Source organism: Bombus bifarius, unplaced genomic scaffold (assembly GCF_011952205.1).
Source record: "Bombus bifarius isolate JDL3187 unplaced genomic scaffold, Bbif_JDL3187 scf7180000008045, whole genome shotgun sequence".
Lineage (NCBI taxonomy): Eukaryota > Metazoa > Arthropoda > Insecta > Hymenoptera > Apidae > Bombus > Bombus bifarius.
Genome location: NW_022884411.1, coordinates 799,733 through 827,195, shown reverse-complemented (window position 1 = coordinate 827,195; position 27,463 = coordinate 799,733). Strand labels below are relative to the sequence as shown.

The 27,463-nt window shown below is 40.5% G+C and overlaps 1 protein-coding gene and 1 long non-coding RNA gene across 4 annotated transcripts; one reads left to right on the top strand and one right to left on the bottom strand.

The window, feature by feature from the left end:
• Window positions 1-27,341, bottom strand: LOC117207657 (probable G-protein coupled receptor B0563.6). Of its 3 annotated transcripts, XM_033448060.1 has the most exons (7): window positions 26,947-27,291; window positions 25,679-25,743; window positions 16,754-17,420; window positions 2,563-2,712; window positions 2,091-2,341; window positions 1,728-2,015; window positions 1-1,633 (listed from the first exon to the last, which is right to left on the bottom strand). In XM_033448060.1, the coding sequence occupies exons 3-7, from the start codon at window positions 17,055-17,057 to the stop codon at window positions 992-994; spliced, it is 1,635 nt and encodes a 544-aa protein (XP_033303951.1). In that variant the 5' UTR covers window positions 17,058-17,420; window positions 25,679-25,743; window positions 26,947-27,291; the 3' UTR covers window positions 1-991. The 3 variants fall into 3 exon arrangements, with proteins under 3 accessions (XP_033303951.1, XP_033303950.1, XP_033303952.1); XM_033448059.1 differs by lacking the exon at window positions 25,679-25,743 and having other exon boundaries at window positions 26,947-27,341; XM_033448061.1 differs by lacking the exons at window positions 25,679-25,743; window positions 26,947-27,291 and adding an exon at window positions 17,490-17,593.
• On the top strand, window positions 9,036-11,052 carry LOC117207660. The gene is made up of 3 exons (XR_004487565.1): window positions 9,036-9,447; window positions 9,587-9,735; window positions 9,862-11,052. It is a non-coding gene; the product is annotated as an uncharacterized LOC117207660 (long non-coding RNA).
• Window positions 27,342-27,463: the final 122 nt, after the last annotated feature.

Genomic DNA, 27,463 nt, shown 5'->3' with positions numbered 1-27,463 from the left:
TCTCCCGTAACGTCGACTGACTTTTATCGTTAATTATCTGCTGACTCGCTAAGCAGAGACGCGATATCTCGATCCTTGGTCACGCAACTTACCGACATTCGAAATTATCAAGCGAATTTATCAACGCGAAGCCTTCGTACGCTCGACTTTACCCACGCGGCGCAGACAAATCCGAGTCATGTTCTCGATATAACAAAAGGCATGAAGATTGTGAACACGTTAGTGTTAGGAAACGTGAGAACAGGGGAAACGAATTTTAGCCAGCCTTCGAGGAACTAAAGATGGAACCAATGCACGCGTTTAATTCGAGCTGTCGTTGAAATAGGGAGGATCGATCCCGCTCTTATTTTAAAATAAATCGGCGTTTTCGATATTTTCGGAACGTTGGCAAATACCTTTTATTAAATCCGTTCTCTTACATTTCGAATACATTTCCGCTCCATTCTTGACGCATCGCTTTGTGTTCAGAACTGTTCTATCGCGGAAGTATCGAGCTTGCTTGTCGCACTTTGCGCGTACTCTTTTTACCATCGTGTCATGAATAGAAAACAAGATATAGAAGCGCAGAATCGTCTGCACCTTCGTCGTAGAACGATCGGAACGAAATTTGATTTGAATCTCGACAAAATAGGTTTGCTTTCATAACAGAGCGTAGGAAAGTCTCCTCGGAAATACGGGAAGATCTCAGTGACAAAAAATGGCCGCCAAAATTTTAATCTATGAATCGGTAGCACGTGTATATATTAGATTGGCAACTAAGTGATTGCGGATTTTGTCAATACCATCTAATGGCAACATCCGCAATCACTTATTGCCAACCGAATATAATTCGGGAAGGTAACGGTTGTAACCAACGCGATATCTCCGCTCTGTTTCGTTCCGTTTCGTTCTGTTTCGTTCCGTCTCGTTCTGTTTCGTTCCGTTTCCTTTCGTTCCGCGTCGATATTAGCACGAGCCGATCTCGCTAGCGATTGACAAGATCGTGGAAATATCAGTCGGAACTGTAAATTTGTGGTTCGGTCGCCGAACCGATAAGGGTGGAATGCATCACAGTGAAAAATTGGTGAATCTTCTTGTTGGAGAGCTTCGACGGCAGAAACGATAGTTCGATATCGCGTTGGTTCGAGTTCGTTCCATAAGCGAAACGCGAGTCGCGATATACTAATATTTGCCGATGTATCCGATATCGCGTTATGATATTTAACAACCGCGGGATGCTTGTTAAAGCACTGCCGGAGGAAGTAGACTGATATACCGCGTCGGAGTTTTGCGGTTGGGAAAATTCGGTTTCGCGCGGTTTCTCTCCTTTCAGATGACTTTGATGCGGATAGGATAGGAAGAGAGAGACTAAACGCCAGTAAACGCTGGCACGCGTTAAATGACCAGGAGTCGCAACAGCGGTTGTCGGTAGTGTGGTGGTGGTGATGGTAGTAGTGGTAGTGGTGGTGGTGGTCGGTCTCGGTATGGAGGAACGTTTCATCGGAAGTCCTCGTCCCTCGTGGCTGGTTTTCCTGCAGGGCCACTGCAGAGTGCGGATCAAGGTGTTTCGGAAATCCTCCGAGAACATGCAGTAGATGTAGAAGGTAATCGAGTAATTGATTACCTCTAGCAAATTGGCCAGAGCGCGAAACACCTGGAAGACAGGATTGCCATAAAAATGGAGATCGGTTTCCGAGCGAAGTGAATGGAACCGTGAACGGTTAGCGAGCGTAGCCTGGAACAATTACCTGGTAAGGATAGTGACTGAGATTGCTCTCCCTCAATGTGACATTCAGAATTACCATAGGACTAACGCAGACCAGAAACAATATGCTGGTACTGCCTAGAAGAAGCACGAGTCTTCTCTCTTCCGCGAACGTTCTCGGATCTTCGTCGTTGCTCGCTGTCCTGGACAGTGTCATTCGCCGACGACGTTCGCAGGATCGCCGATAGACTATCATTATTCGAAGATTGAAGCCAGCCAAAAGTATCGTCGGCGCTACTTTGAAAACGATCTCCAAAATTACCTTGTATACCTGTGCAGAAACGACGATGGACAAAATTAGGAAAGGTTACGATTGCGAAGGCCAAATTACGCGAGTGTTAAATACCTGATAAAACATCGAGTCGAGATACGACTGATTTTCCCTCTTTTGATAAATAACCGGTCCATCCGGTGCCAGAAGACAAGTGGTAATTTCTTCGCGAAACACACTCGGAAGATAAACCAGAAACGTTGCAAGGGGAATGAGAGCCACCGTTAAATGCGGAGGCCCACAGAGCGGACGAGTGTGCTGACCAGGCCGACAAACGCTAACGTAACGTTCCACCGTCAGTGCTAGCAGCATCATCACTCCAACCCCTGGAAGAACGATCGATTCGTAACCGAACGTTTAGCGATAAGACATTTTTCGTTTACCATCGAATGATATGTTGTCGGTAACTCGATCGATTTTTTCAAACACCAACGTGTTTCGCTTATAGATATTACGTATATATCGTATTCGTTTATAGATCTACTATGTGTACATCGAAAAGACTAGATCGCTGCAACGAAGCATTTAAAACGTTACAAGTTCTTACCTAAACAGCCATTCCCTAAGAAAAGTTCGAGATGAGTATGATAGAAAGCTTGCATCCAATTTCTCCATCGGCCTGTTTCTTTATGAATAAGGACCCTGAGTGCGAAAGGGATGCAGAACAAAATTGCGAGAAGCGCGGCTGCTGAATAACCTGCAACAAAAGGGTAACAACGTCTTTACAAAACAAACAAGTACTATAGCTGGAAGTAAAGATAGACTATCATCTATGTGCGTTATTACTTCAAACTCTGCGCATTCTATGCACGCACTGTGTCAGATAATCTATGAACATCGTCACAGCCAAGATACGCGATGATCTTATTACCCTATGGAACTTAGCGTCCGACGTTCTGAAATACCGATCGTTCAAAAACACCAAAGCTTTTCTTATGCCCTCTATGATTTAAAGCGGTGAACGATGAAAATACATGACATACATACATATGTAGGTACATGACCTACAACGTACATTTCCATGGATCCATTATTTGATTTGAGATATACACGCAGTTATACGTGCAAATTACTTACTTAAAAAGCACTGTGATAAAAAAGTATTATACTATATATCGAAAGTACACTATATATCGATCACTGAAACCAGATATAGAAATAACAATTATTCGCTAACAATAATTAACAGAATTGTTCTACTGACAATTATTATTTCTATCTAATTCGTTCAAAGGAAGTCAACGCACTTCAAGCATTGTATATATCGCGTTTTAGAATCACCGTATATAGCATACGGCATGTTTGCTATGAAAATATTTGCTAAAACACTTGACTTCTCCGGGAAATCGCTTGTTCGCGTGCGTCCTCGAGTCTTTCGCCGAGCAACAGGAAAAATATTGAAACTTCCTATCTATCTAGCAATTTTCATATTTCATTTACCGAGAAAATTTCCATGACGTACACTATACAAATCTGAGTGAAGCTGTAATCGTGTCGTTTCAGCCAATCGGTTTCGTCTGCAGTTGTTAGACAAACCAGGGTGGTCGATTACGTGGATTCGCACGAAATGAATTTCGCCTTCGAAAATGAAAGAGAATCACGTCATAAAAATCATGGTCATTCGGACATTTCGATTCGACAGATCTCGTCTGCGCCATCGTCCACAGGTTTGTCCAAGATCTCGTTTCTTTAATCGGCCGCGATTGATTCAATTGACTCGATTGAACGTCGAAAAATAGGATAACGGCGAGAAAGAGGAAAGTCAGATAAAAAGCGAAAGACAGGGAAGATTCCGAATTTCCATTGTCCGTTCTTCCAGACCATGTTTCCTGTGACAAAAAGCGAACTATAGATGTGGTGGGGTGGATAGAAAAAAGGGAAAATACATAGATCACAAGAATGTTCCCTCATTGTCATTTGAGTTGCCAACTCAATATATCAAAGATACAAAAATATACGAAATACCCAAAGAAAATACTTGTTATAATATTTCTCACACAAAAAAGTATAAGTCAAGTTTTTGTCAAGACAGAATACGTTTATATATTCTACATAATTTTCTTTTGCTTGCGGTTCTAATAACATAATTAATAATATGGTTCTAATAATATATTCAAAATCCAACAGTTGATGTTACATCGCACTTTACATATTTTAAGTGCACTTTTGCAATTCTGACTTATATTGTTTCATCTGCTGACCACAGATTTAGTAGGTAAAATAAGGAGCCCTATTTAAGTTTCATTTCTCTGGTTATATTTCTAAAAGTACGAAATTCCATAAACATCGATTAATATTTATTTATAGTATTATTTTTCTTTTGTCATAATAAAGACTATGCGTAATTCGCGATTACATGTGCATTCTATAATTAGCATATGAGCATTGCCATTCCGAAATATGCTGTTCCAAAAATCACAAATCAATGATATGTATGTAAATCATTGAAAAATTTTGCTGCATTAATAAATTTTCAATATCTTTTCCATTAATCGTATGAATAGAAAACTAAATCATTACATTATTATTTAAAATAATTATACAATAAATTGCAAAAAGAAAGAGCTTTAACTTTAAATTGATTTTCAACGAGAGAAATTCGAATGAAAAAAGTTATACCAAACCGCGAGTTTCGAGTGAGGTTATCTTGATAAACTTTATTCTATGACTATGGATGACAGCATTGAGTAGCGTGAAATGGTGTTGAACGATTATGCGCGTGATCACGACCGTTAGAAAATTGCGCCATTTTTTAGTTGTAAGTAAGATCATTTTCTAACATTTTTTGATATCATAGTGAAACATTCATGATATCCTGAGAGGTGAGACACGTGTGGTTTAGTGATAGTGTGAATTTTCCAATTGCACGACTGCCTTTGGACAAAACTCGTCACTACGCTTCATAGAAGTAGCTAACAAGAACTTCACGCACGAGGCAACATTTTCTACTGGGTTCTTTTGATAAAAACCGCTTTTTGACTGTAAACAAAATGTCGGTGGATGCCCTGAGCGATGCGGAATTGCGTAGCAAACTGATGAAGTACGGATATCCAGTGAGCCCGGTAACACAAACCACTAGAAAGATTCTAGAAAGCTAAAAAATCTCATGGAAATTCGAGGCGGTACAGAGTCACGACATTCATTGGCTGCCAGGTACTTTTATTTTATTGTATTCCTTCAATTATTTGCCATTTATTATTATTATTTAGTATCTTTGCAATATCTTAATGTTTCTTTAAATCATTTGTTTCATTAAATTTTTCTATTATCTTTGACTTAAATGTCGTAATGTAATAATATCAATAAACGTAGAATATTTTCAATTTGTAATTACTTTTGTTTACCTTCACTGTATTATTCTTCCAATGAAAGTACACTTTCCATACCACTATACCACTATACCATTTCATATATATATTATTCTTCACATATATTATTCTTCATGCATCTTTATATGGTTATGCATTACTTGAGATAATGGTTAAACTTATGAGTTTTGTAATAAAATTTTAGGTACAGCAGTGAGGATACAGATGATGACAAGTACAACGACTAGTAAAAAGAAGAAGCTAGCAAATCCTATAGGTAATAGAACCGGGACGATTAGATTCGACGCTCGTACATATCGAGCGTTAGGAAGGATACTTGTCAAGGGACAGACAGAGAATGAGACAGAGAGAGAGAGAGAGAGGGAGAGAGAATTTGCCAGCAGCGTTTAAGATTCTGGCGGTAGTCGAAGCAGCAACGAACCGGAACGTCGCGCGTCTTTCTTTACGACTCGTTTCGCCCATTTGTCGTACTTACTCGAATTCACTGTGAGAATGTTATTCGCCGAGTTATTGACAACGGTATTCCAGGTTCGGGGGCAAACGCACGCTTTAGACGACGGACTTCGTGACGAACAGGTAAACCGGTAGCTCAGACCTCCGTGACTTTTCACCTTTCACACGGTGCCATATATCCGTAGGAAATCGAACCGTTTCAGGGAAAACGCAGCAAGACAATAGCTGTGCTCGGTGGAGATTCGACAGCGAAAATCCAAAGGTGTCGTATGCACAGGTAGAAGAATCGGAAATTCACGAGGAACGAATAATTCGGACAAAAGAGGTGACCGAGGATGATAAGAAAGGGGAGAAAAAGAAGATGAATCGCAGAGACGTTCTTCTCGTTATCCTCCGATACCAAGGACAAAACTTAAGATCGGGGCCACTGAATCTGCTTAGCTACCAAGGGAAACGCAACGACGACGGCCCCGCCTTCGCTCCTTTCGTTCCTCTCGCCTGCCGCTTTGCGTCTCGCCCTCTTCCTTCCCGGTGTCATGCAAATTCCGCTTCATGCTCCTGATGAACATCCATTGCATCCGGCGAAAACGCTGCAAACCACGGTTTTGCCTGTCCGTTCATTCGCGATTTTCTTTCGCCGCCAATCAATTGTACTTATAGACAGATGTATTTAAATATTTCGAGCGTCGCGTCACGTTATCGAGATGTATGGATAGAATATATCGCATATGTTTGTCATTGTGAGAAGGACATTCCGAGACGAGAAGGGGTTGATGATCGATTTCGGGCGTCGTTGTTCGCGTTTGCACCAACAACGACACCTTCGACAACCCGATGACAACTTGGTTCGCGAATACGGAAAATTATTCGTTTCGAAAACATCAGCGAAACCGGTGACAAAATGTCACCGCGGGACAAGCTGGGGACAGTCGACCTACTTTTTCAAACTATCGCAATGGCCACCTGATTCCTATTACTATAAAATCATACGACCAATTTCTCGTGCAATTCGGATACGGCCAACTATCGAACGACGCTTCCCAGACTACCGACTAGGGACCACATCCTTTTATCGTACTATCCAAGCTCTTTGCGTTTTATCGTTGCGCACGTTTCCCAAGTAGCCGACCTTAATTCCACGTATACTACGAGAAAACCGGATAGAAATATTCGAATGGATAATTCGTGGTTACGAGCGGCGCGACGTTACACTTTAAAAAGCGATTTTTTCTGGTCGATTGGAAGAAAGGGAGGAATCGCGTCGCAAAGCGTAGAGACGCGATGCGACGCGAAGTAACGGGGCAGCAACGTCACTGAACAAGGCAGAGGAGATTCTAAGCGCGTTCGTTCTCACTTTCTGGCGACAAAGTTGCGCAGAAAGCGGCTCCTTTATTATCGAGAATGCTTTGGTAATGCGAACTGCTTTCGATATCTGGCGCTTTGCGTGCCTTTCGAACCATCTTCTCGCCACAGCTATGCGCCACCCAGATCATTTGATCCTTCCGCTCGCTTTGCTTTCCGCGATAGGCAGACGAGTACATCTGTCAAGATACTCGAAAATCGCCTCTATTTATAATACGTAAATACGGGTAAGAAATCTAGCGCGGTAAAATACGTCGCTGAAACGGACGCTACGGAGTAAACAACTTTTCGAACAGCTTCGATAAACAACGTGTTATGTAGGATCGTTTCTTGCTTGGCATCTATCGCCTCGAGAGACGACAACCGCCTTTGCAAATTCGAGTTTCATTCTATAGAGAAAATAACCAACACCAACTGTGGCGATGGATACGAGGCTCGGCCGGTTTCTTAGAACGACGACAAAATAACGCAGGGGTCTCGAACAACCTTCATGAATATTTATCCGTAATGTTCTAATAAACCGACAGACGCTATACCAAATTCGATTAAATAGCAACGATAAGAATAATTGACTGGTAATTGGAACGAATGTTTGCCAATTCACATATTTCCGTCTTTTTCTGCAAATTTCGTATGTCTGTTATCGTGCGATAAAAAGAAAGAAAAGAAAATATATAAAGACAGCCGCCGCAGAATTTTCGAGACTCAAATTCAGGAGTAAAGGTCGATATTATCCGCGACGTGTTACTCAGTCTTGGCTTGGACGGTTGTACGTAAGCACGAGCTACGTAGGAGAGTGAGTAGATCGTTAAATCTACCGCGTGTCCTGGCATCAAGTTGCTCGTGTTCGAGACGCAGACGTTTCGAGACGGTGGCAAACTCGATTAAACGCGCGCTCGCTGCTTCCGATTTTTCCAAATATTCGGATCGTTGACGTTCTTCGCGCAAGATTTTCATCGACCGCGAGTAATTACATAGATATCCAATTGCATACGTAGTGTCCTCGCAATTTCTTTGGTTCAACGCTCGGTCCTAATGATAATGTGCCACCTGCTAAAGTTAGCCGGAATAGCTTATCGTCCGAACATGTTTCGCAGTTCCATCTAACAGTAAGTTGGGCCAAGCTAAAAGAAGCTGTCAGACAATCGTAATTCACTGGTTCGCAAGCCCAATTGAACCGTCATGTGCAAGCGACTACCTTGGGTCAAGGAACCGACTGTCCCGAATCCTTGCCAGATGCTGCCAGAAGACGATGTCCATTTTAACTGCGACTCGAATGCGCTCGAACTTTGACCAAGTTTCGACTATTCCTTTAACATTAGAACTACCGATAGTTAACACAAAGCAATTTCTATTAAAACAATCAAAATGGCTGGTCTTTAAAAAATACGTAATAATAGAATATTTGTATATTTATTGAGTCATTACTTTCTTACAGAAGGAATTCCATGTTATGTAGTATATTTTTGGTATTATTAATCCATCTGGGACCATGATCCCTAAACGAGAGTTGACACATTTATAAAATTGTAGAACCAGTCATTTTGACTGGTGTGGTATTTCTAGTATTAGCATCTAGCGATTAATCCGAAATTTTCCTGATAGCTGATATTATCATATTGAATGATACGCAGTAAAAATTATAAAAACATGTGAGAGGTTATCCGAAACGAGGAAACTGGTTAATTGGGTTTCGATAAACAGATTGCAGGACCCTTTTACACTTTAACAAGTACCAGTCATTTTTGGTATTGGTATAAGTAGCCTTGATACAAAATTATTTTCAGTTTGAGTACATGAAGAACAAAATAAAATTCATTATATTACATAATATGAAGTAGGAATTTTAAAATAAAATCGTAAAACCAGTCAATTTGACTAGTGTGGTAGTTGTAGTCCTAACTATTATCCTACTTTCGCTGTAGATGGCGAAATGATTGAACAGTTGTGTCCACCGAGCGATGCCATAATACCTGGTCGACCTTTTAAATTAAGAGCAAGTTGTCGATAGTTTCGTAATGGTGGCTAATGGTGTCGGCGACAGGTGTGATGACGAAGCAGTGACATGTTTGAGGAGGCTAGCGTTCGAAACAAAGTGACGATGGAATAATCTTCGTCTGATTTATCGTGTTGGTAGGACGTGCAGCGATAAAAACGTTGACTGGGAATTCGATCCGCCAGTGGTTCGCAATTCTCAATACGACCGCTTTCTATATATCGCGCGAAGAGCCGCAATCGAAATCGAAATCGAAGATCACGCCGTCCCGTATAACCGAGATTATCTACGAGTTAGTCTAATTTGCATAAAACCGAAGCCCGTTTCCCATTTCGATTCTCTTTCGATGAAATCGCGCAGGCTGCATACAGCCAGCGTACAACTTTTTCTCTGTCGCAGACGCTAACTCGATCTATCGCTCTGATATACAGGTGTTCGGGTAGAATGGCCAAGGAAGCAATTTAGCTGTCCTTTTGAAAGCCGGATCGTGGAAAACGAACTTCCAACACGATTAACGATAATTTGTGATCGACAGTGCAGTTGCCGAGATTTTGCGACAACGTAACGGCGCATGATGTAGGTACGTGGATTTTTATCGTTGAAAGGCTCACGTCCGAGGAATTCGTCGAAACGTGTGACGGTTTATTTAATGATAAGAATAGAACAACTTGATATTGTTATTATTATAACAAATCTTTTGTTACAGCACAGATCACATAATCATAAGATACGTAAGTGAAGAATTATGCGAAGATCTCGATTGTTTCGACGTATCGCTTTTAGGCGCTGTCATCCGCACTTTGCATCGAAACACACATCGCCTATGATCGTAAGCAGTTTGTACGCTAAAGGGTTTTTAACTCGTCGATTTAATTAAATTGAAAAAGAATTTAACCCTTTGCACTCGAGAGACGATTCTCAGTCGCTACGTCGTAACCGTGTGGTAAATCAAGAGGAGAATGAGAGGCAACAGTCCCTGTTTATGAGAGCGCAGTATTGGTTCATAAATAGATTCCTTAGCTCTTTATATTGTTTGTTATGAAGTGTGAAGCGTTGCAGTTTAAGATGCAGGTGAAATATTTATGCACAAATTCTTCCGAAATTATGGTTCTGGCAACGTTAGTTCACACTCGACGACCGTGGTACAAGTGTTATAATTTCGTAAATTTAGAAGTTCCAAAAAAATGGGTTTGCAAATTTGTTTAATTAATTCATATATCCAGTAAAAAAGCAAAAGAACGAAAGGCCACTTAACCACCTGTGATTTATAAAAACTTTTTTTTCAAAAGTAGACCAGTTGCAGATATTCGACAACCGCAAAATCGAGCTTCGACGTCCACTGCTAATTGCGATGAAAGCTGCATGTAATTTTAACAGGAAGAAAAAAGGATTAAGGCGTGCTCTTACCGAAACAAAGCAGGAGAAAGACAGGAAGCAACTTATTATTGCGATACTTGTACCGACAAGCCAAGAATGCATCTTGCCAGATGTTTTACAAATTATCGTAAAAAAAAGTACAAAAAAATATTAAAAAATGATATATTCAAAGATGTAAATATTGTAGTATGGTGGACAAATGGCCGAAGAAATATCGAGTGAATTATAAACAATATTGCGGGAAGGCCAAAGTGCCGTTAGGCTAAAAAGGCCTGGCAGTTTTACCGGGAAGTCGAGTGGTAAGAAGTTGAGTTGTGAGGAGTCGAGAGTTGAGTTGCCGAGTTGCTATGAGTTGTAAACTATTAGTTGTGAGTTGTGAATTAACTATTTAGTTATAGCACATTACTGTATTTAGTTGACGTTAAGTAACCATCGTTTCCTGTCTAATCCATTGTAAATAGATCTATCGATCAATAAACTTATTATATAGGATAAATAAAAAAAAGAATCCTATAATATATATATAACTTTTTTTAAGTTAATTTTTGTATAAAATCATTTTACATTACCTACAAGACACTCGTCACATACGCGCAAAATCACCTCGAGTTGCTGCTAGTCGAGTGCAAAAGGTTAACAGAAATTGAAATTAAATGTAAAAGGAAGTAACCTAAAATACGGTTACAGACAGCGAAACAGAAACAGAGAAGTGGCGCGAGATGGTCGCGAGGCGAACGTTGCAGATAGAAATTCAGTCGAGCGATGGATAAAGATTGGTGGAAGGTAGGACGCGTATCTTTGTACACGCGAATATGCCATCTAGATATGTATTCGAGTCTGTTTTACATATGTATACACGGCGTTGGGCCGTAGCTTTCGTCGTTTCCGAGCACGTCTCAAATTGCATTTCCTTACGCACAAATTCTTGCGCCCCAATACCCTAGGATTCGCAATATTTCCACGCTCAAAGGCACGTCCTTTTAGTCCGACCTCATCCTAATCCTCGATCTCACCCACCGCGTGTTCCACATCGTGCATATCGATAGACTTGCGAGAGTTGGTGCGATGCGCGCCATCCGCCACCGTCGCACCTTCCTTTCCCTCTTTCCTTCTCACCTGCCACCCATTCCACAATCTCTTGCTCGCTCCATCCTTTGCCTTTCTGCCCTTTAACCGATTCCTACCGTTTAATCGCACGTCTGGTCGCGCGTCGCGCTGCATCGCAATATGCAGTCGATATACTTTCCAACTTTTCTCTGCTCTTTCAAACGAATCGAAAGAGAAGCTTTTTTCAATATCCTCCGACTTAACGAGAATAAGAAGAGAAGAGAAGAAAAAAACGTTTGCGAGCAGTCTCGCGTTGATTACTCGCGCCCGACGAAGGTAGACGTGGAACGTGAGGTCGTTCTTTTCGCGGACAAATCAGTCAACGATTTAGTCGCCTTAACGGAAAGACGGATCGAAGCAAACTTGTCGATGGATGCCGATGGATCGATCAAGCCGCCACGAAGCTTCGAAAAGACAAGGTGGACAGGACGAGGAAAGGAAAGATACTCGCGAAAGGGGACGGAGACGAGGAAAAAAGTAGAATATGAAAAATGAATGCGCACAAGGAAAAAATGATAAATGAGAAACCGGGAGGCTGAGAAGGCGATTACGAACAGCAAGGGCGTAATCGTTTAGCGACGAGAAAAGGGGGAGAAAACCGAAGGTAACCGCTCGTTAACCGCATCTGGTTATCGAAACTTGGAAGCTAGGGAAGCAGAAATCAAGTAAGAAAATAGACATTGGTGATGAAGAATAGAACGAGAGAGCAGCTTTTTTCGAAATGGAACGGTAGCGAAAGCTATAAATCGAGGACGCTAGACGCGCGGCTCTTCTTTTCTACTTTGCTACTTTTCGCAGTTGGGTTAAAGCGATGCGCGCAGTTTCAACGTCTCGAGGAAACCGAGTAAACCTCGAAGGAATCTCGATAGAATTTTTCGCATGCGGAAGCAGCGCAGCAGACATTCCTCCCACCGGGTGTCGATGTCGCGCATCTGATTGGAGGTCCTCTCTTGCTGATTTACTCGATTTCCGGCTGATTTGCACGTGTTCTCGAGGAACAAGCAAGATAATTTCTCGCGGTGCCTAAAGTTCTAGTGGCAGCTAAACACGTTTCTCGTCGCGGTATTAGATTCAAGTTCGATCGGGTGATTAAACTTGCAAAAGCTACGTTCACTGTACAAATTTTCCGAGTAGCGTAAATTGGAGGAATTGCAGGTGGACGCGCTTTCATACAGCCACGGTAATTGATCCGTCGCGAACGCTCGTTTGCTCGACTTTCCGTAAACATGACGCAAATTAATGATCCGTCAACGTCCAAAAGCAAAACGTAAACTTGCCACGGTTACCCTTCTGATACTACGCGCATATCTCCTTACTATGTATTCGAAGATATTCCGTTCGATCGCGTACCAAATCGTTGGTAATATCGCAGCGGTACATGAGTCAACAGAAGGTTTGAATCTGGAGAGACTGATATTGTTGTAGCTTGGAATATCAACGTCTAAAGGTAAACAAACTGCGGACAAAATATTCTTGCCGTTATTTATAATCGTCAACCGAAGTTGCATTCGAACTTTTTATAATAACACCTGTCGATATTGTTGAAGTTTTAGGTTAGCGGATTTTGTCAATACCACCTAATGACAAAATCCCCAATTATTTAGTTGCCAACCTAATAATTACTTCAAGAAAAACTCTACACCTTTTATTTTGTATATCCGTCACATGGAGACCACTGTTACGAAGAGAATAGAATTTAGTGAAACAAAAAGTTGAAAATAAGGAGAGGTCCATATTATTGTGCCGTTGAATATAAATTTTGTTTTGGATTACAAGGTCTAGAAACAAAAGAGCTATAAGTAGATTTCTATCACTGTTTCTTACAACCTTCAGCTAGAACTACAAGATTAACTTTTTGGCAATGTTCTTTGCTATAAATATATGAACGTGGTGCCAATCAACCTCTTCTTGGTGCCTCTTCCTCTATTGTATTGTAACACTGTAAGAGCGAGGATCTGGATCATCATACACTATACTTATACTTCTTTCAATATATTTTTCTATTATTAGGTTGTCCGAAAAGTTTCTTTCCTTTTGTAAGGAGATAATACACGTACGATGTCTTTTGTTTTATATTAGTTTACTGAATTGTGCACGAACATAATAATAAAAATATAACGAAATAAAATAATATAAAACAGAAATTGTTGTTCATCTGTTATCACCTTATGAAACGAAAGAAACTTTTTCGGACAAATTAATACAAATTCATCCTTTCGTTCCTCTATCAGTTAACCTCAACAAATATAAATAGACGAGCACGCTGCCTAGGACAGTGGAATAGTCGAGTAGTTAAAGAGTAGAAGAGTTGAATTGTTATAGGAGTTTCAAGCGGCATACACTGTCTCTGTGCTTGTACTTATAGTGATTTTGATATAATTGATTATTACAATTTATCACTCGTATCTTTGTTAAATACACCAAAACGTTCAACACTTAACGCTCCAAGTGTGCCTCTCGAGCACCATCGATGTGCGGTGCTCTACTCCAAATGTATTTTTGGGTCGTTATCGATAATTGTTTACAAATAAAAAATAATACTCCTCAGTGAGTAAAAATAATCTTTACAAGCGATCAGTAAAGACAGTCAGATCTGAACCTGTTTTATCGTAAACCCATCTATTTGAATTATGTCGAGAAGAAAAATGAATTATCTGTGTGAGGAAAACGTAGATAGTGACGATGACAATTTTGATTTTCGTATCTATAACGATGTAGCTGTTGACTTGGATAGCAGTTATAGTGAGAGCAGTGATAGTGATATTCTTGTTGCTGGAAGAAGAAGAAAAATAAGAAAACTTTCATCGAGCGAGAAAAGTGCAGATGATGGAGAACCACAGGAAGAAAATCTAATCAAGAGTATTATATAAGATCTTCTGATTGGCAGGAAATTTTTAACGAAGATATCATTCCACAACGATATAAATTTTCGACTGGTAGAAAAACTCCTAGTCCGCGGGTACACAACTTATGCGAACCTACTCAGTATTTTCAATTATTTTTTACTAATGCCGAAAGGGAAAAAGAAAAAGTGTCTTATTTGTTTACCAAAATCAAGTAACGCGGTAAAAAAACAAACAGTTTTCTACTGTGAGACCTATAAACGCAAACCCGGTTTGCATCCCGATGAATGTTTTAAACAATTCCACAAATTACTCAATTATAATTAATATAAATATTGTAATGAAAATTATATTACTTCTCAGATGTATAAAGATTGTTTTCAATAACTTTAATGTCATTATTTACGTCATTGTAGCATTTCAAATCTGACGCTTAAAAACTTGCAAGTCCAAGTATGATGAGAATAAGTTGAAGTTGCCGATCGATATTCACAATTAAAAATCGGACCGTTAACCCTCTGCACTCCGAATTTTATTTCAATTTCGTTGCCAGCAGTTCCCAACGCTTTTAAGTGTTTTATTTGAAATTTACTTTAACTAAAAAATAAGACAATCTAAATAAATAAAGGAAGAAAGAAATTCACTTAAATACCAGTTTTATTCACACTATTGTTGTATTTTGTAATTTTTAAATGTATGATATATCTTGAAACAATTTCCAGGATGCAATCCTGCTTTTCTTTCGCACGTTTTACAAAAAAAGGTGCAGATGAAAGAATGTCGAGTGGGAATCGACAAAGGAGCTCCTGAGGTAAAAACTGATGTCGAGTCACACTCGATATGGGAGTGCAAAGGGTTAAGTATTAATAAACCACCTCAATGTATTTCGCAAATATACGCGCAACTATATATCTAGAGATTAAGAAAGAGGCTTGCCGGGAATGGATGGTAAGTATCCCGCGGAGCTTGGTGAATTCGAGCGTGGCCGAAAGGACAGAGTGCCGGAGAAACGAGGAAAATATCGAAATTGAATTGTCCTGTAATTTCCTCCTAATGTATCGACCTCGCCTGATCGGATACGAGCGTCTACTCGAAGGATACACGTCGCAAACCACCGAAACCTTCGATACGAAATTCTTTCTGTAGACGAACTTACACGACGACCAACGACTTGTTCCACTTCTATCGTCGATTCGAGATACGGTCGTGAATAAATTTTAGCAAGAAACTTAACGACCGAGGCTGGATCCAGTCGATAAGCTACTAACGCAAACATGATTTTAGCTTTACGAAGCGAACGATAGCCCTAAGACGGCCGGCGAATATAACGAGAAACGATAAACAGATCTTGCGAAGCGTCGCCAAACGAAATAGGACATTTCTTGAAAAATGACGACCTGTGTGGCCGATGAGTCACAATGGCATCAGGTCGCACAGTCATAGGTCACAGCACAAAGTCTCCGATAAAACAAACGATTATGATTCCCCTTTGCGGGATTCCTCCGAGAGAACGTCGCGACAGTCGGTCTCTTATCTACAGCTGTAGCCTGTAACGAGAAAAATTAATGAAATTACTGTAGGAAAATCGTGCGCGAGTCTGTCTCTGCTCTATTTCTCCCTTGTTTTCTATCGCGCGCCAATTGCTAAACGAATGTCCGACGGAGAATTTAGTTTACAAGTTGTTCGGGAATTATCACAGTCGCTGTTATTTTGGCCTAGTATCAAGATGATAAAGCCGGGCGTTCCACTTGGCAAAGGTCTGGCGTCCTTTATCAAGTTAGTTAAACGTCCACGAGTTATTTCGTTATTTAATTAGGTAATCGTATTTATTTCGCCAAATGTTCGGGCCACGTGTTTCTTTACGATAAAACTCGAGCAACGGAAGATATTGGATGGAAGGTAAATCGTAGATCTCGTTTAACAGTGACGCTCGTGTACGAATGGTTGCCGTCGACGAGGCGTTCGAAGATCGACGTGGCCGTACCTTTCGCCCCAATATTACGTAAACATGGAATAACTTTATTTCAAGATATCGCGTCTCGGTTCGCTAATGATCTTACTTGTCTGCGCTTTTTCTTTATCCTGTTGAAACTTGGTCACGATCCACGATAATTACACTCCTCTTACACATTATTCCTCGAAACGTTCGTGCAAAAGTATAAATCACCTTCTGTCTTTTTCTTTTTTTTTTTTGTTTCTTCTCTTGCACGCCAACACGTGCCGTAAAAACGTAAATACAAAGCGTTAGAGCGTCCACGGAGAACGACTTACCTCTCATGTAGATGTAAGCGGTTCCTCGCATATTGCGTCTGGTAAGCACTACCAAGTTTAAAATATTGCCGACGATTCCAAAGCAACAGATGGTAGGCAGGATAATGCCGTAGCTGATTCGTCTCAAAGACGGAGTTCGAGGATCCTCCGATACTTCGAAATCTTCCACTAGGCATATTCGTGTCCCCGCGCCTGTTACGTTCACTGTATCCATCATTTTGCTTCTGCCCCTCTCTGCCACGCACTCTTTTCCTCGCTGTTTCTCGCATTTACAGCTGCCCCAACTTCGAACCAAATCGTTCATTTCATCTTACATCTGGTGAATCTATACGTCGAACATCGAGCATTGCACGTGTTAGCCGGCTTGGTCGCGGCTTCCGTGTGTCTCATCGAGTGTTCTCCTGCGGGTTCGCAAATCTCAAGCCAACTATCGTGCAACTGGATTACGTAGAAAATAGTTGGCGATGCAACAGGTGCAACGGTGACTCGCGATTCATTACGAATAAGCATTCGGACATTGGAGGAATCCGGACGCGTGATTAGTCACTGCTCGCACCTACGATAATTCTCTCTCTTCTTTATTTCACCGAGGAATCCGAACGTGCTCTTCCGGACAACTTATACGCAGCCATTTTCTATCCGCCGCCGAATTCTCTCATCTTCTCACCTAAAAACAAAGAATCGTTGTACAGTGGGATATTTCCTGTTTTATTAGGTGGAACGTCTATTTTCTCACCAACTTAATCGGAAACGAGGGGAAGAGCGGACCAACGGTGATGGAATGAGATGCCGGAAAAGGTCTGACGGTGGTTCCCTGCCGCGGCAAAAAGATCGTCACGAGTGGCGTTCGTGAAAACGGGTAACGACGTAATAGAAAAGGAAGAAGAAACGGCCACACCACATGCAAACGGATACATTTCACGTTTCGCCGTAATGACAAAGCTGTGCGTAAGAAAAGAACCGGTGGCTTCGTATCTCGACTGGCAATTGTACGTTTGCAGCGATTTAGGTTTACAAGCAGCTACGTCCGTTATCCTGCGATCCGCGCGCTATCAATTCCAAGTTTGAACTCTTCGCACTCGAGAGGCGACTCCCTCTATTTATGTTAGATTTTGATATGTCCAATTGATAAGAGTGCAACATCGGTTCGTAAATTGGTTCCTCCGCTCTTTGTGTTCTTTGTTAGGAAGTGTAAAGTGTTAGACTTTAACTTTAACATAACACAGCGAGCTATACGTCTCCACCGCGCAATTTTTCAAATATCGAGGACTAATATTCGCTACTCGAAAAAACAGAGAAGTCTAGAAATTGTTTAAGTGGTTAATTATATTTGCGGTAATGATTTTATTTAACGATTTCATATATTGTTTGTACGAAACATCAAATTAAAAGTGTAAAGACATATAGGTAAAATTAAAAATACTAACCCTTTGCACTCCGAATTTTATTTCAATTTCGTTACCAGCAGCTTTTCCCAACGCTTTTAAGTGTTTTATTTGAAATTTACTTGAACTAAAAAATAAGACAATTTGAATAAATAAAGCAAGAGAGAAATTCATTTAAATACTAGTTTTATTCACACTATTGTTGTATTTTGCAATTTTTAAATGTATGATACATCTTGAAACAATTTCCAGGATGCAGTCCTGCTTTTCTTTCGCACGTTTCACTAAAAAAGCTGGACATGAAAGAATGTCGAGTGGGACTCGACAAAGGAGCTCCTGAGATAAAAACTGATGTCGAGTCGCACTCGACATGGGAGTGCAAAGGGTTAAAGATGACTGAAGATACGTAACGCGACTTGAACGTGAAATTCAAAATTCATAGCGTATTTTAATATTTTTTTACAGTGTTGTATCATTCGATTATAACTTTATTTATAGTGTAACTTTTTCATTATTTTTAACACCACTAAATTGGTGTATTTTATTATATACTGTACTTTATAAATGCAGAGAAAGTGCAATTATTTGACAACAATTCCAGGTAAACAATAACTGATAATAACAACAAAAGAGAAAACGCGTTGTTAAAGTCAAAAAGGGAGATCTCTCTATTCGGTTGGCAAAGTGTTAAAATGTCTTCGACGTTAGTTCGGATTCGACGATCATGGCAAAAGTGTTATAGTTTAGAGACCCTAAGAAAATGATTTTCGCAAGTGAAATTAGCTGAAATGAAGAAGAACTTAATTTTAAACTGTTGAAAAATGAGATCAATTATATTCAAGAATGTATCTTGGTGAGTGTTTTATAAATTATTTTACAGCAAAAATACAGAAATTAATATTACAAAATTCTATTTTCAAAGATGTAGATATAGATAAATTATTAGAATATAAAGGTTTGGTAAGTTAATTTGCATATAAAAGCATTTCACAGTAGCTGTAAGACACGCGTCGCGTATACGCTGAATCACCCGCAGTAGCCGCTACGTCCAGCCGAAAAAGTCCTCGAGTGCAAAGGGTTAAACGAACTCTGGGAAAATAGTTAAACGTATATTGTACGAGGACGTGCGCCGCTATTGCTGTTCTTTCTTTACGCTTGAAGATATTTCTACATGGCGGGAATTTTGGTATCTGTTCGCGTGTACGATCGTTCGATTCGGATGCAGAGAGCAACGCGTTATAAAAATATTTCACGAGTATGTTTACGCAAGTAAGTCGACAAACTTTCCTTGCAACGCGGAGATTTTCCGCGAGAAACGATTCTAAGGAGCCGAGCGAAGCGCGAGATGTATCGTGACGGCAGAAAGAGTTAGAAAGATAAAATATGAAAAGCAACGAGGCAACCGTAACTTTACGTCTTTCGTAGATTTCATAAAGATTCTCGTTTGTACAGGATCTCCGCTTCTCTCTTTACACCACCGTAAACGCTCGCATCTCCTCCACTTGCTCCATTCCCTAGGTTCGTAAAATTACCCTAATAATTTATTTACCAATGCCCTGAAATCTAATCGCTTCTATCGAACCGAATATACGAGCACCGCATTAATAATCTCCGTGACATCGATACGTTTTTCCCTGGTGAATGCGCAATTTTCAGAGGGATTCCGATGAAAGTTCGTTCGACCGCTGTGTTGGGTAATGTTTCCTTTGAGCCGATCTCGCACGATCGTTAACCGAGGGAAGAGCAGAAGAGAAAAAGTGTGGTAAGTGGACGATAATAGCGGTATTATACGACGTGGAAAAATAAAGCTGTCTGGAAGAGGAACGTAACGTAATGTAACGTAACGTACGACGTATACGTAACGTAATAGACGAATTTTCGAGAAAATAAAATACATGGCTTTTCTTACCAACCGACTGTCATCGATCATGCGTGTTCCATAGATTGTTATCCACGGTTAACATTTTGACTGCCACGCCAAAATCACATGTTTCGCTCAGCATGACACGGGAGTATTTTTATTATTCAAAGCATATAATGGCAAAATAAATTGATCATGTAAGATAACATTTTTCCCCAATGGACCGTTTATATTATTTGTGGTCACGGGTAGCGCCTTGATAACTGTTGATAGTGACATATTATAACAAGGCTTCGTTTAATTCAACAAACCATTTGTTACGCCCGGAGGCTCACTATAGGCCGTGTTCCCAAATGTCTCCCTTGGTACTACAATGTCGCAGACAGATCGTCTTACATGGCCGTCGAGATATACACAAAGTAGCGATAAACACATAGTTGACGTCAAGCAGTGAGTTCTAGAAACATCGATACGCCTTCGGTCCGTTATTTTATCTACACAAAGAAGGTGACATACGTGATCATAGGCGCGAACGGTTGCAAGAGCCGAGCGCGGGGGGGCTCGTCTCGCAGAGAGGACAAAGGAAAAAACTAAAGGGCAGTCAGTATCATTTGAGGATTCAAACCGAATGTATCGAGAGGTTCAGAGGAATAAAATCAAGGTCGAGGAATATCATAAAGTCGAGTTGGATTATAATAACAAATTAATTGGTATCATCGTTAAATCATTTGTAACGTGTTAATTCTAATTTTAAATATTGTTAAAAATACAAGACTATATTAATCCTGTTAATTCAGTGTTACAATCATTTGAACTACCTCTGTTATCCTAATCGAAACAGGGGAACGACTGATTCGCGGCGATCGATTATCAGAATCGTAGCGAGAATTTACGCCTCTCGTTGACGCGTTTCCTCGCGATCGCGTTTCTCCGCGAACGGTCGTAACACCATTCGCATTCGTTATTTCGTCGTAAGCAAAACGTGCAGAATATATTGTAGAAGATATTAGTAAACAGTATTATGATTGTTTTTATGATTTCGACGAAACATTCGGCTGAGATAATAGAGGCCCGGAAAAAAATTATATTTGTGATAAACCAATGGTAGATTACAACAGAGGAAAATGTGCTGTAGGTTTATTAGATCGAATGATAACATATTCTACACCACATAGAAGAATCCTCGAGTGGTATATAAAATTAGCTTTAGAGTTATTGTTAAATATATCAATTTCAAACGCGATGATTCTCTATAAACAAACAAGAAAAACAAAAATCAAGGTATCAGGTTTTAGAATGGCATTCGCAATGCACCTTACACAGTGCCGTTCACCAGAGCCGTCGAATATACTTATTCGACAAAGATGGCGACACGAAACGCAGAAGAAAGAAGGGCAAGCGTACCTGGCACGAAAATTTTGCAGAGAGTGGTGTAAAAAAAATATTAAACAGTTAGGATGAAAAATTGCTAAGAATCGGACGAAAAGGTGACCACCTATCGTCCAGATTGTATTGCCGAGCCACGTTTATGTTTAAAGTGTTTCAACACAGTGCACGTTCACACAACACAGACGTTCTAATAAAAATATAACATTGTTCAATGGGACACTTTTTATTTCAAAGTATATTCTATTTATCGATTATATACAAAATGCCCTAACTGTCAATTTTCATTCAATTTTTACAATTGTAAGAAGTTGAAGCGCTCCGGTCACCAATGACCACCGTGGCGTCACAGGAGAAACCGTGGCCGGTCATATATGATCAACGTGACAGTCAAAGTGTTAAGTTATTACCGTAGTATCGCGGACGTTTGTCTATCTCGAAATGGCGTGAGAAACAATTTGTACAAATGTGGAAATATCGTAAGACGCGCGTACCTCTTTTCCATTGGTTATGGCTCTGCTTTGATTTTGTCGGAGACGCCACGACCGAATGAATTACATTTTGATTAGTTTCGCGACGCGACCACTTGGTCGTAATGTTTCTCATACTCTCGGTAAGATTTCTCTCGATTTAAAGGCGAAATATCCACGTTACTTAATTACGTTGCAACGAGTCGACAACTTTGATCGATTATAGAGGTCAGCCGCTAAAAATTGATACACTGTGAAAAGTAAGGAAAGAAAGTTTGCAGCCACGTGCAACATGCCTACCGAAACTCTAACGAATTCTTACGAGTTTTCTCCACAAATCTCGCTTCTTCTGCGTCTAGCCAACAGCTGTGTGACTTAATGCCGACCCTGCGTTATACATTCCTGTCCCTTTCGAGGATTTATCGAAACGCAAAACCTATGTAATAATCGACATCTCGTACGTTTATTCAATTCAACCGCAACGTTTATTCAATTTGACTGGACGAAAAGGGGAGGTTTAATAACGTGCACGTATTTTCCCAAATAAATCTCGTTCTGTGGACTAACACCACACGTGTTCGTTTGTAGTAGCGAAATGTGCGCGGGTCGTAATACGAAACGCGCGTTACTTGATTTTAATCCGATCAAATTGAAGAAATTTCTCGTAAATTCCTTCGACCACGATAAACCAACGTTCGTAGTATTCGCCTTGAAAGCTTCGGTATATCGCTAGCTACTTCTCCTTTCTCTCTCAACATCCTTGCGCGTCATATATTAGCGAAACAGCAGTTTACTATACTGTGTACTGTGCGCCATGATCATCGTGATCTAGAGATTGTCTCTACGTTTTTTAGTGCTCTTTGTACGGCGTCGGTCGTTGGAATCGCGAGTAGATATCGAAAGGATTTCTGGAACGTTGAAACTTGGGCAAACGTATGTGGCAGTTTTAAAAGTGGAAATGCTTCCCTTGGACGATGCCACGCCACTGGTCACCGTACATTTGTCTTTCATCCACGTCCCAGATGCATTTAGCAAATATTTACGACTTCGTCTTAGGCTCTTTACATTATCGAGGACGCAACGTCGAAACGAACGCGACGTTTCAGTGATAAAATGATTGCAAAAGTGCGTCCTACCGATGATGGTATTTGCATCGCGTTTGCACAGCGGAAATACCACGAACTTAACGTAAAGAGTCGAAGATTTTTTTTAAGTTGTTCGAACGATTAGAAACTTCTTCCTGGTCTAAAGATAAAACGAGTTTATTTTCAAAAATAAATGAGACGCGCACAGTTCTCGCCAGTTCGTACAAGCGTTAATCCAAAGAAACGGTGAAGGAACGAACAAAGGAAAGACGGTGTCCGTGATAAATTCGAGATAAAAATGGAGCAGATTCGTTAAGGATCAATTTCAGCGTAATTTCCAACAAACCAGGATAAATAAGTAGGTACAAGTTACTTTGCGAGAAAGGAAGAACAGCAAAGTACTTCGAGTCATCGGAGCATAATCATTATATTGAGTTGGCAACTAAATGATTGCGGATTTTGTCAATACCACTCAATGACAAAATTCGCAATCACTTAGTTGCCAACCTAATAGACCTATCTGTGTCTTCAAGCACATACTATATCGGATGAAAAAACATTTGAAAGCTGATTTCTAACAGATTCGAGATCCTATTTGTCACTTTTCTTTTTACACTCGACGCTTCTCGGGTGCTTTCAAAAGCAAAAGAAAAAAAAGAGAACGACGTTCAGCCGAGAAAAGCAGCCCTGGAAATTACTTTCAAGATCGTAGCTAATGAAACGCGACTACCGCGAGGAAGCTTCCATATCGCGACTGTTTCCAGTTCGGCTTTTCCAATCCTTAGCGCGTCACGATCTCAAAGACCGATTAATTGTTGGAGATTTGCTTCGCGATGCGTGTGGCGGTTAACTGTGGCACGAGTTCCATCTTTTGTCAATGGCTCTGCCTTTCATTTAGATTTATGCGTTGAAAAACGCAACGTTGAGATTCAACAAGGCAGAGAAATTAATTAAAGGAGGAACGAGATTGAAACAAAGCGATAAAGAACGAGACGTGAGAAATGTGCAGCCTGTAAAAAGGAGGCAAGATATCGTTGGTGGTATTAAAGCGATGAAATCAAACGTGGCGGGATCTTCCTGATCTCTTTGGAATTTAGAAGGCTGCGTCTCCTTCGTGTCGCTTTGAAACGGATACGCAAATCGTACGAGATCTCATCTTGCAAGGTAATTTGCCGCTCGTAGAGCGTTGAGAAATAAATTCGAATCTGGTTACGGCGGTTGCACTGTTTCTTTTTACTAAGAAAACGGAAACCACCAAATATTCAATTAAATGGCACGCACATAACACAAACAAGGCAAGTTAAATACCTAGGACTCCACTTAGACACACAACTTACACGAAAACAACATACTAAATCAATTATAGACAAAATACGGATAAAATGTACTGACCAACTAATCGAGACTCTAAACTCAGCATAGAAAATAAACTAAAAATCTAGAAAACGATAGTAAAACCAATTTGGACGTACGGAATGCCACTATGGGGGACAGCAGCAATGAGCCACATAAATAAACTAGAGGCGCTACAATCGAAGATACTAAGAACAATAGTCAACGTCCTATGGTATGTCAGAACCGAGGATATACGCAAAGACTTAAAAATACCAACGGTCAAGAAGAAACCGACAGGTACGCGGAAAAATATAAGGAAAGAACGGCAACACATCCAAACCAGCTGGTTGCCGAAGCGAGCAAAACTCTCATAGAAAGAAGACTAAAAAGAAAACACACTACTAGCCTTACTAAAGAAATAAAATAGTCAAGCTCGAAGATGGTATCACGCTGGGGGTGGTCATCCACATATTATTTAGCAATTAAGTTAGAAAAATTTACCAAATGTCCAGCTGGACAAATTGTAAAGTACAAATTAAATAATAAAAAAAAACTGTTTCTTTTGCCCGGACGAAACGTGTCACAGTATGTTAGACGTTGCTGGAATAATCGTGGCGAGAATCTCGGCGGACGAGTTGAATCTCTGCAAAACTAGCGAGAGATCGCGGCAATTCGAATGAAATAGCCGATGAAAGGATTCGCCAGGACCATCCGGCATCTGAATTTGATCTTTGAACGCGGTCATTTCGAATTAGCACATTCACGTTCCACCAATCGTATCAGCCATATTGCAAGCGAATTTCCTTCCAGGCACCGACTGCAAGAAGATTAACACAGCTCTGTCGTCTGTCCTTATTTTCCATCCAGATTTTCCAGAGAAAACGAACAATCGAATCGAACAGTATCGGGCTAAAGTCTAACACGGTTACCGATCTAGTTGATCGTCTGAAATTCTGCTATTTCCAACTTTCGAAGTAGCATACGAACTTTTCGCTTTTGAAAGAAACAGTACAATTTTGAATTTCCATACTTGGCAATCTTTTCGGGTTATGAACACGATAATATTCACTGAGATTGGAAAAACGTTCGTTCCAGTAAATCGTCGTTGGATTAACGTTGATAGATGTTATCAACAACAGACAGATATCGCTTATATTATAGCTATGTACTGTATATGTACGATGAGAAAGCTTTACGGAGAAAGTTTTACGAAACTACACTGCAAATTCTCTTCCAGTAGAATACAGCCTTTTTTACTCGATTTCTTTGGCCAATGCGTTTGCAAGTTGGCCGGGCGTGCATCGAGTTTTGTCAAGTTTCGCCGGTCTTTGTGCTCGTGTAGCCATAAATATTAACTGTAATCTAGTCAGCGATGTTCGAGATATCGTAAGTTCGCTACTCACTGGTTATTTCCATTGTAGACGGTCTGATTCGTTTGGATTAGGATTATTCGCTGCACGTCGCGCGCCTGCAACATTTTTAATTTAAGTTCGACGAGTGCCCGTACTGTTTTTCCTCAGACACGTTACTCGTGAATGGATTTCAAATGGGATCGAGACGCATCGGTAATAACGGTGCCGCAACAAGATCACGTCGTTTCATCGAATGAAAGAACGTCGTCGATAACGTATGAATATTAAAATCGAAATTTCACTCGCGTCACTACAGTTGCCGGTGCCGTGACCTGCTCTCCGCAATGGCTAAACGTTCTACTCCTCGGAAGATCGGAAACACGGGATTCAGAGACAGGGTTTACAGACAATTGCAGGAGGATCAGGGAAGAATCGTGCCCGGAAACAGCAAACGCGGGTCCTGTTCTTCCCATTCTGTATAATAGAAAACACGACAGCGTGTCAGACAAAATTAGAAATATCGCAACGCGGTAGTTACACGACAGCGTCAATTTTTGTTCCTTCGTGACACGCATACACAGTCGCTAATCTCAATTACAATGAAATTATAACGGCATCTTCCTTCTACCGTCAACGCTTTTCAATCCGCTTGTTCTCATCAACGTCTTAACTTTTGCAAATCTATGTCAATTAACGATTCATAGTTACCGATTCGTATTTATATATATTGGGTTGGCAACTAAGTGATTATGGATTTCGTCATTACCACCTAATGATAAAATCTGCAATCACTTAGTTGCCAACCTAATATATACATATTGTATATATATTTATTTGTTATATGTTAAATATATATTTGTTCGATTATATCAGCGAAATAAATCCAAACTTCCTAATCCTAGACACTAAGGCAGATATGGTTGACAGACGTTCGCAAATATGCTTGAAAAATGTAATTTCTAGCGGATTCATAACCGAGTAAATGCTTCTCGCCGAAAGTAGCTGAGGTATTTGTGTGGCGTTTGACATCCACTTGCGAGAGAGAGCTAGAACAGATAGACGCAGAATAACGAAGCACGTTAGCGAAATACGTTAGCGCGGATCAACGGTAGCCGGTATTTGTTCGTCGTAGAACTGCAGCCTCTGCATTCTTAATATTCCCGTTTAATATTCTCTTCGTTTTTGATATTAATATGAAGGCGAGTGGAACGTGCGATGTAAAACGACCTGATATCGTAGGGGCAAATAAATAAGCTTGTACGTAACAAACAATTATAGCGAACGATCGCACGTTATGTTTGTAATATGATCGTACGTACCTTCGGAGACACATTTAATAGTACGCTTTAATAGCACGTGATCGGAAACAATCGTTAACGGCACAGTTACAGGTAAAAATGTACGCGTATTGAAAATTGTGCAAGTTGTCGATCTTGTACCGATTTCCAGTCGAACGAACGAAAAGACGTTTGCAACGCGTCGCGACGCTGACTGAAGAGTTCCGCGACGAGTTTCGTAGGCACGTCGCTTGGATGCCGGGACGCCGCGCCGCGCTGCGCTGAGTCGGGGCGACGCATGCTCCAGGATATCATTCACGACGAAACGGATGTACTTCAGAAAAATACGAGAATTTAATAAACATCAAGTTCGTTAACACGATCGATTTCAAGGGAAGCGTGAAGTTCTATCGAACTATGTGACGCGGCCAAAATCCTCGAATCGTTCTTAAAGGTTATGATAAGTTAAAGGAGAAATGTTTTTCTGCAACGTTGAGTAAATATTTTCAGGCGAATCAGACAGTTATTGTCGGCTATGTTGTCTCGCGTACTTGAGAAA

Coding starts and splice junctions, on each gene's coding strand:
- LOC117207657 (XM_033448059.1), bottom strand. CDS start 17,057: ATGAACGATTTGGTTCGAAGTTGGGGCAGCTGTAAATGCGAGAAACAG. Junction 2,713..16,753: donor CGCTTACATCTACATGAGAG/GTAAGTCGTTCT, acceptor CTTTTGTTGCAG/GTTATTCAGCAGCCGCGCTT. Junction 2,342..2,562: donor CTTAGGGAATGGCTGTTTAG/GTAAGAACTTGT, acceptor TCGTTCTTCCAG/GGGTTGGAGTGATGATGCTG.